The sequence below is a fragment of the Sapajus apella genome, unplaced genomic scaffold, assembly GCF_009761245.1.
Source record: "Sapajus apella isolate SASKATOON/1434 unplaced genomic scaffold, GSC_monkey_1.0 scaffold35, whole genome shotgun sequence".
In the NCBI taxonomy this organism is placed as follows: Eukaryota; Metazoa; Chordata; class Mammalia; order Primates; family Cebidae; genus Sapajus; species Sapajus apella.
The window spans coordinates 1,518,758-1,528,077 of record NW_022436975.1 but is presented as its reverse complement, the minus strand read 5'-3'; the positions used below and the strand labels follow the sequence as shown (position 1 = coordinate 1,528,077).

At 41.7% G+C, this 9,320-nt stretch overlaps 1 protein-coding gene across 6 annotated transcripts in view; it reads left to right on the top strand.

Moving 5' to 3' along the window:
• Positions 1-1,001: 1,001 nt before the first annotated feature.
• The window catches only part of EFCAB1 (EF-hand calcium binding domain 1), a 23,770-nt gene continuing 15,451 nt past the window's right edge, over positions 1,002-9,320 (top strand). For 3 of the 6 annotated variants that reach the window (XM_032296042.1, XM_032296041.1, XM_032296043.1), the window contains exons 1-5: positions 1,002-1,194; positions 5,049-5,204; positions 5,927-6,031; positions 6,694-6,845; positions 7,414-7,526. In XM_032296042.1, the coding sequence (XP_032151933.1) occupies positions 1,137-1,194; positions 5,049-5,204; positions 5,927-6,031; positions 6,694-6,845; positions 7,414-7,526 (584 nt within the window). In that variant the 5' untranslated portion in view covers positions 1,002-1,136. The remainder of the gene's footprint in view (positions 1,195-5,048; positions 5,205-5,926; positions 6,032-6,693; positions 6,846-7,413; positions 7,527-9,320) is intronic. The other 3 variants (XM_032296045.1, XM_032296044.1, XM_032296046.1) reach the window with 3 other exon arrangements.

Here is a 9,320-nt window from a genome sequence, read left to right as displayed (position 1 = left end):
GCCAATGTAGTGAAACCCCGTCTCTACTAAAAATACAAAAATTAGCTGGGTGTGGTGGCACGTGCCTGTAGTCCCAGCTACTCGGGAGGCTGAGGTAGAAGAATCGCTTGAACCCGGGAGGCGGAGGTTGCGGTGAGCCAAGAATGCGCCATTGCACTCCAGCCTGGTGACAGAGCCAGACTCAGTCTCAAAACAAACAAACAAAAAAATGAATGAATGAATACATAAATAAATAAAAATATTTTGTATATAATACATATATAAAGCCCTCTGTTGTAGCTGCCTGCAGCACTCCACGGGGGACCTGCTGTGCAGGGGTGCAGCCCAGAAGCAGGGGGGCTGTCCGGCACAGCCCGGCGTGCAGTAGTGCAGTAGGCGAGGCCGTGTAGGTTTGCGTCCGTGCACTGTGATGTGTGCACAGTGATGGCATCGCCTAGTGACCTCAGAACGCATCCCCCTCCCTAGGCAAGCCGTGACTGCATTCCAGGTTCCCCTTGCTCTCAGAAACACTACTGAAAACTTGAAGACCTCAGCTGGCAGACTGCCCCCGGCTACCGCACCAGGCGGGCAGCCTAAGCAGGGGCTCCTCGCCGTCCTGCACCAGGCTGACAGCCGTCCGGACAGCACCCTTGCTATGTCGTGACGCTGCTCCAGCCCCCCAGGACGGCCAAGGTCTTAGGCCTCCCCTCGAGGGGTGACGCTCACCACCCCTCACACAGCGTGCACACCATATTTCAGATTTTAATGATTTACACTGCAAAGCAAAGAGGCTGTGAACTCAGCAGCCAGAGACAACTGAACATTTAACCCCAAAGTCAGCAGCAGAACGCAGCCCACAAAGCGCCCGGCTGGGACCTGCCGGCTGCACCACTCACCCGGGACCCAGAGCGCGCGGCCGCGGAGCCAATGGGCGAGGCCCGGCTGTTGCCATGGTCACGCGGCGGGGAGCCTGGGAGCCAATCGGCGGCGGGCAGAGCCGTTGCCATGGCTACGCTGTCTGTTAGGGCCGCGCACGCGCTAGTTGACAGAGACCTCACCCTTTGCCCCAGCCCCAGGGCTCGCGGGGTTCCCTCGAGGGTCTCGGCAGCCGAGCGCCCCGAGATCCCCTCCGCGGCCCGGTTCCGTGGGCGCCAGACATGAACCGCAAGAAGCTGCAGAAGCTGACGGACACCTTAACTAAAAATTGCAAGCACTGTAAGTAAGACTCTAGTGCTGGACAAGACGAGACTCCTGGGCCGGGCCGGGACCCCACCCGGTGCTAAGGGCCGCAGTTGTGCGCGCTTCCCGCAGCCTGGGCCTCTGTGGGCTACCGCCCCTTATGCAGAAGCAGGGAGGGAATCCCGGGGTGCTAGCTCCTTGGTTTTGGCTCCAACGCCCAGGAACTTAGGAACCCAGGCCTACGCTTCTAGTGCTACCTACACTCCCACACGTGAACTTACCTCTCCAAGCCTCTTCTTTTACGTGATAGAAACTTGTGGTGTTAGCCTAAGGGAGGTGTAAAATAAATGCTAAAACCCACTGGTCTTAAGAAAAGTAGCACCACCGACGTAGATCGGGCACCCACCTTGCTTTCTAGCTCGCACATATACCCGCAGGTCCAAGTTCTGGAAGTTTGCCAAGAGACCCACAGGAGAAAACGGTGCTCAACCTCTGATCATCTTTAGGAGAGATGAGTCGTGTCATCGCATCTGTGCCTCAGAGCAAGGAGATTTGTTTGGAAACCAGACTTCAGCGCAACTAAACACGTGGTAAAGAATGGTTCCAAACATCAGACTCCCACTTTCCAGTGGCCCGTGGTGTTGAAAGATAAAGGAGGCTTTCAACACAACCGTATTGCCTTATTGAAGGCGCCTGCTCTAATCTCGCATTTGAAAGGGTGGTCCTAGAATTTCATAGGAAATGTTGAGATTGTATTCAGATTGAAAAACAGAATTGCACTTGAGCAAGGGAAGCCGTGGATGTGGTTGAGATGAGGAAGATATTCCCTGTTGAGCAAACTTAGAAGTTGTGTGCGGATTGCAAAACTGCTAGCCACTTGAAGAACAATCCCCCAAACACCCTGTTGCTCAAAGAAGAAGCAATAAACCTGTTGATGTAGTTTTAGAGATTATGAGATCTAGTGCATTCTAATCACCATTAGTATCTGATTAATAACTGGTAAGAAATGCTCTCTTAGTGGGATGGTGACATAAATGAACGTTATGGTGTGTATAAGCATCTTAAAATTTTTAGGAAAAATATCCTGTAATTTAAGGTATTATTATAACTTATACTCCGATGAGAGTTTTGTTCCTTTTTTGTTTTTCTTAAAACACTTTCATTTCTGGGAGAAAAATAGGTATTTTTGAAACATCTAGTAAACATTTTTGATAAATATTCAAAAACAATGCAATTGCTGCTGTACACAATACTGATTTTGTCCCTTTACGTAAGTTTGAATTTATTTAGTCTCTGTTCAGTAAATTTGAATGCATTGCAAAGAATCATTCTGTGAACAGTCAAAAGGTGAGTGTATATTTTAAAAGATGAGTAAAAATATAGCAGGAAAAAGTCTACTCTTTTGATTTTTTTCTTTTTTTTTTTTTTTTTTTTTTGAGACGGAGTTTCGCTCTTGTTACCCAGGCTGGAGTGCAATGGCGCGGTCTCGGCTCATCGCAACCTCCGCCTCCTGGGTTCAGGCAATTCTCCTGCCTCAGCCTCCTGAGTAGCTGGGATTACAGGCACGTGCCACCATGCCCAGCTAATTTTTGTATTTTTAGTAGAGACGGGGTTTCACCGTGTTGACCAGGATGGTCTCGATCTCTTGACCTCGTGATCCAGCCGCCTCGGCCTCCCAAAGTGCTGGGATTGATTTTTTTCTTTACATAAAACAATTTTAATGAGTCTTACAAACGCAGATGATTATTAAAGTCTATAGAAATAGTTACAAGTCATGGGCATTATAATAATTTTAAATTTCCTTGAACAGAAGAAGTTTCCCCTAAAGTCAAATTTTGTTTTAGTTGCAAGACTATAGACCTATCAAGATTCAATGGATAAATTTTGTAGAATCAAAGAAGAGTAAAAGATCTGAAGAGGGCATCTAGTTCATGCACCATTCTGTAGATATGTTCTGCAGGACATATTTAGAGCATTCCAAGAAGATGAAAATCTCTTCTTGAATTTTCTTCAGTTTCATTTAATATTGAATTCTAGAATTTAAGAAATATTTAGCAATAAAAATTTTCTTATGGCTAATCTTTGATCTTTTGGGTAGCAAATTAAACTGATTTTTAAAAAAGTTTTTATTTCAGCTGAGATAGAAAAATGGCTAACCAACATCCCATCTGCCAGCATTTTATATACATGAACAGAGTACGTCATTCTTCATGCGGCTTTTCTTCCCCAACCACTAACAGCTCTTGCTTTTTAAGAAGGGTGTGGTGTGTGTGTGTTTACATAAAACGTGAAATTTACTATTTTGAACGTTTTAAGTGCTTAATTCCATGGCATTAAGTACATTCACATTGTTCTGTTTCATTCTGTTCTGCTTCCAACACCACCATCCACTTCCAGAACTTTTTAATCGTACCCAACAGAAACTCTACCCATTAAACGCTAACTCACCACTCCTTCCTCCTCCTAGCACCTGGCAACCACCATTCTGCTTGGTCTCTATGAATCTGACTACTCTAAGTACCGCATATACAAGGACTCATACAATATGTGTTCTTTTGTGTCTGGCTTATTTCACTTAGCATAGTGTCCATAAGTTTTCATTTATCTGTTAGAATTTTCTTCCTTTTCAGGGCTGAATAATATTCCATTGTATAAATATGCCACATTTTGTCTGTCCATCCCTCCATTGATGGACTCTTGCATCTGTCTTTTGACTGTTCTAAATAATACCTCTATGAACGTTGTTGTACAGGTTCCTGCTTTCAGTTCTTCTCAGTATGTACTCAGAAGTAGAATTCCTGGATCATACAATAATTGTGTTTAAATTTTTGAGGAACCATCCTACTGTTTTCCACAGTGACTAACAGCTGTTTTTAAAATCATAACCATTATATTATTTCCTACTATTTATTTACTGAATCCTTTTTTTCCCTAAGTTTTCAGTGTTTCTCTTTAAGCGTTGTTCTCAAAACCAGAAACCCCACAAAAGCCTGTACTGACCTCTAAGATGAGGTGTGATTTTTCCATTCCTAGATGCTGTCTTCTGTTATACACACACAAGTTTTGTCCTTGTTTTTTTTTAAATGCTCAATCATAGTTCTGTCTGGTTTCAAAATAAATTTTCCCCAACTTTCGCCCATACTTGGTATTTGGGCTTTTATATTTTCAAGACCAGCCAATAACCCTTCCACCTACATTCTCAAATGGGAATTGAAACACAAATAATCAACTCGGTATTTATAACCATGGCTCTTTCTACAGTAATGTGTATGAGCAACATCTATGTGTATATATCCTTTAAAAAAATTTCCTTCCTCCAAACAATTACTGAATAGTTGCATATTAATTTTTACATAATCCTCAACAAGAGCCATACTGGGTGCTAGAATATACTGTAAAGCTTTTTTATTGGAAAACTAGTGACTCTGGTTTCCAAAATCTGGCTTATGAATTCATGAAGGCTAAAGTGAAATGAAAATTGTTACCTACTTTTCATGAAGCTGACATCTCTTTCCAGGGAGAAGAAGTTGTAAATTCATGAATGCCTATAAATACTGGGAAAAGGTTACCATTCTTAAACCTTACCATTCTTATTTTGAGTCATATTTCTACCAGCCTTGTAGAGTTTAGAATCCGACGCTACCATCATTAGTCTAATAACTTGGCTAATGCTATCATATTTTTCCCCTAAACGTGGGAAATCCTGTTTGGAAGGTATGCTTCTTCTTCTATTTCTATTAAGAGTCGTGAATCTCAAAACAAGAGAGTCTTCTATTGACAATTACCTATTTGATGTCTTTTATGTTGTTTGTAAACTTATTGATGCAAAATTTAAGTTAGAACTTAAAGATTAAAGATTCATTTTTGTTATCTCTATTTTATTCTTTCAGTTAATAAATTTGAAGTGAACTGTCTTATAAAGCTTTTTTATAACTTGGTGGGAGGAGTGGAGAGGCAAGGTCTGATTATTGGACTGGATCGTAACGCCTTTCGAAACATCCTGCATGTGACATTTGGAATGACAGATGACATGATTATGGACAGAGGTAAGAGACACGGAAGATTCAAATTAGCCAAATCCAGCCATAACGAGAAAAAAAAAAAAAAAGGTTTGGCATTTGGACATCCTCTTCGTAGGAAGCTTAGTGTTTTGCATTCCCCGTGCCGCTGTAATATACAAATTTAATTTTGAAAAGATCATAGAAAAGAGGTAATATTGGCTTTATTTTGTGTATTTAAGAAGAAGGCAAAGTCATGTTGACTAACTACCTTTCCCTTACTTTATATCAGAAAACCCAAAGCATCTCTATTTGTACTTAATAAAGCTAATAAATAGAATAGTTTTTAAAGGACATTTAAATTACTTACATCATACAAAATATATCAGTGACAAGATATAATTCTATGCATCATGTAATGACTTAAGTAACAAAAATATAGAATATTTTATTTTTATTAGTATATTTAACATATCTAATTAACATGACCAATATATTTGATACCAACATATTTATTATTAATTAATGATTAATATATTTAGACATTGAGAACTGTATTTGTTCCCACAAACACATTTTAAAAATTGAATGTTTAATAAAAGAGTTTCATGATATGATGATGTCTTAGTTTCCTGTTTTGTCAAATGAGAATATTGGACCATACAAGCTGAAGTGTTCTCTTAATTTTAAAAGTGAGTGATGCCAGTGTAGATAATTTACTGAGAGTTACCATGCAGCACAGGTGTTACATTTAACCTCTCTCCGTTTAGTATTCCGAGGTTTTGATAAAGATAACGATGGCTGTGTAAATGTATCGGAGTGGGTTCATGGATTATCACTGTTTCTTCGCGGATCTTTGGAAGAAAAAATGAAATGTAAGATTGAAGGTTGTCCTAATGGTTTGCACAATGTGAATTACTTATCTAAGGCACTTAAATCAGTGTCCTTCAACCCAGCCAGTGAAGTGGGTTTGTTGGTTGGCTGGTTAGTTGATTTGGATCCCAGTAGCCTGTTTTATGGAATGAATTCAAGTCAATGAAATGTGAAAGAAAGTTAAGAAATATCAAGTGATTCTGAGGAGTAATTTATGCCAAGGAAGACTCCACAGTTATTACTACACATGTTAATTGTGTACATACACATTTATATATTAAGCTTTTGACAGATTTCAGTACTTGAATTGTAACAGTAATACTGGAGAATATTGATATGTGTTCTTATTATTAATTAACTCAATTAATTCTGATGAACTCTCCTTATGAGTCATATTTCAATCAGTTTTCCAAGAGTTTCAGGGTGAAGATATTCAAATTACTGTTCCTTGGTATGCTTTTTCGTACTTGAGAGTAAGGAAATGTTTTCTAAGGATTATTGAATATATCCTAGTATATATTGGCACTCACTATGGAAATCAGGCTGCACTAAGGCCTATGGGATTGTTTCAGGATCAAGATAGAACTTGGCCCTGAAAATTTTACCAGAGAAAATATTACCTTACTGATAGCATCAAATTCATAATTTCTTATTTTTAAAAAAGATTGCTTTGAAGTGTTTGATTTGAATGGTGACGGATTCATTTCAAAGGAGGAAATGTTTCACATGTTGAAGAACAGCCTTCTCAAACAGCCATCTGAGGAAGACCCTGATGAAGGCATTAAAGATTTGGTTGAAATAACACTTAAGAAAATGGTAAATATGGGTAATGTCAAGTTTTATATTAAAATTTGTGGGCCAGATATGAGCTAAAAATAAGAATTCAAATTATAACTTTCAGTTTCCTGCTTGCTTAAAGAAAACACATAAATTATGCTCTTCATTATAAAATTAATAGTTCTTTTCAATTTCACCACCTAACCTCTTACTTTTCTAGCACTTCTTTTTTTTTTGAGACAGGGTCTCACTCTGTCACCCAGACCAGAGTGCAGTGGTGTGGTCACAGCTCACTGCATAATCAAACTCTTGAGTTCAAGCAATTCTCCTGCGTCAGCCTCCCAAGTAGCTGGGACTAGAGGTGCACACCAGCATGCCCAGCTAATTTTTTTTAATAGAGATGAAGTCTCACTATGTTGCCCAGGCTGGTCTCAAACTTCTGGCCTCAAGGAATCACCCCGCCTTAGCCTCCCAAAGTGCTGTGATTTCAGGCTTGAGCCACCATGCCTAGCCTAGCACATTTTAAAAAATTGACACTTGACTATGAAGAGCATGTGTTTACGGTAATCGTTTTACGTGTTGCTTCACATGTTTCTCATCCCCCCAGGATCATGACCATGATGGGAAGCTGTCTTTTGCAGACTATGAACTGGCTGTGAGACAAGAGACTCTTCTACTGGAGGCCTTTGGACCATGCCTTCCTGATCCAAAGGTACTGATGTGACTTTCCCTGAACAGTAACCAAAGTAGAATGTAGAACAACCCAGGCCTTCTTCGTTTGATGAGTAGTGGATCAGACAAATCCTGTCCACCCGGAGAGAATACCTTTTAAATACAGAAAACCCACTGAAGAACCTGCTGATTCATTTCACGGTCCTGCTATGGCCCCGTGAGTGCTGTGTTTCATTCTTTAACTCATTCATGTCAGAAACCATTAATGAGTTTAATGTGTGCCAGAGCACAGATGAAAGGCTCAGTGGTTTTACTCAAGGGCTCATATTTTCCAGTGAAAATAATTACACAAGAGCATGATATGTATTATTATAATGATACTTAATTACTTGTATGTGCTTTGTCTATGCCAGGTGATGTTGTAAACACTAAGCCTCATATTGCCTCATTTAATCCCCATAACAATCCTGTGAAGTAGGTAGTAATATTAGCCTCATTTTCCAGGTGAGGAAACCAAGGCTTGGAGAGCTTAGGCACCTTGTCTAAGTTCACCCCCTTATTAGTGGAGTACCCTGGGGACGCTGGCGCCAGAGAGAGATGGAGCAAGAGATGCAAATGCATCTGCACTGGACGAGGTTTTGGTGTGTTCTGAGGCTGTTGATGAGGCTGCAGAAGCACAGCTTGCAGAGCTTGGAGCTCAGGTTTAGTCTTGAAAGTGATGAGGCATCCCTGGAAGATTGAGGCAGGCGGTGTGATGTGATATAGAAACAGTGTCACTCCTCCCAGCCCTAGCATGTGTCTCCAGCTGCCCACTAAGCATGTCCACTTAGATGTTATCAACACACTTTTTTACTTTTCCCCAAACTCAGCCCTCCCTACATCTTCCCTGTCTCAACAAATGGCAACCACATACACCCAGTTGTTCAGTTGAAACCTAGGGGCCATCTTTAATTTCTCTGTTGTGACAGTTAGCTACGCCTCCAAAATATGTCCTTGAATACAGCCTCTTCTTCACATATCTGTTGGCCACCACTCTAAGTTAAGCCACTGTCATCTGTCCTGTAGCCTAGATCGTTAGCTTTCTGGCTTCCACTGTTGCCCACTCCTGACTTTTCTCTACAATATCCAATATGTTTTAAATGCAAATGCTGTCAGGCCCCTCCCTTGCTCAAGCCCCTCCCCCGCCCCAGGGTTCTGAAGTGGACCCAGTGGGCCATTTCCATTTCCCTCTCTCCACCCACATCTCCTATCATCTCCCTCCTCTCTTGCTGCTGGAGCCACAGCAGCCATCTTGTCTTCCTCCATGCCTGTGCACTTGCTGCTGCCTCTGTCTAGAAGCCCTTTCCCCAGACCTTCCTGGGTCTCAGTCTCTCATCTCATCCAGTGACTCTCCAGTGCCACTTCCTCACAGAGCCCTGTCTTGACCATCTTAACAATCCTCCCTCTTCATCCCCTAGCCCTGCTTTCCTTCTTTTTCTTAGCAGTTTTTTTTTATTACCTATGTATATCTGCCTTCACACATAGATGTCAGTTCACTGAAGCTAGGAACTTAGTTTTTGTTTCACTGTGTTTCCCCATACCGTGTGTGTAGCATATAGCATGTGTCTAGTAATGAGAAATGGATGGGTGGATGGATGGATGGATGGGTGGATGAAGTGGGTGGGTGGGTGGGTGGGTGGATGAATGGACAGATGGACGGATGGACGGACGGACGGACGGACGGATGGATGGATGGATAGATGAGTAGATAGATGGATGGGTGAGGTGGATGGGTGGGTGGATGGATGGATGGATGGGTGGATGGATGGGTGGATGAGTGGATAGATGGATGGGTGAGGTGGA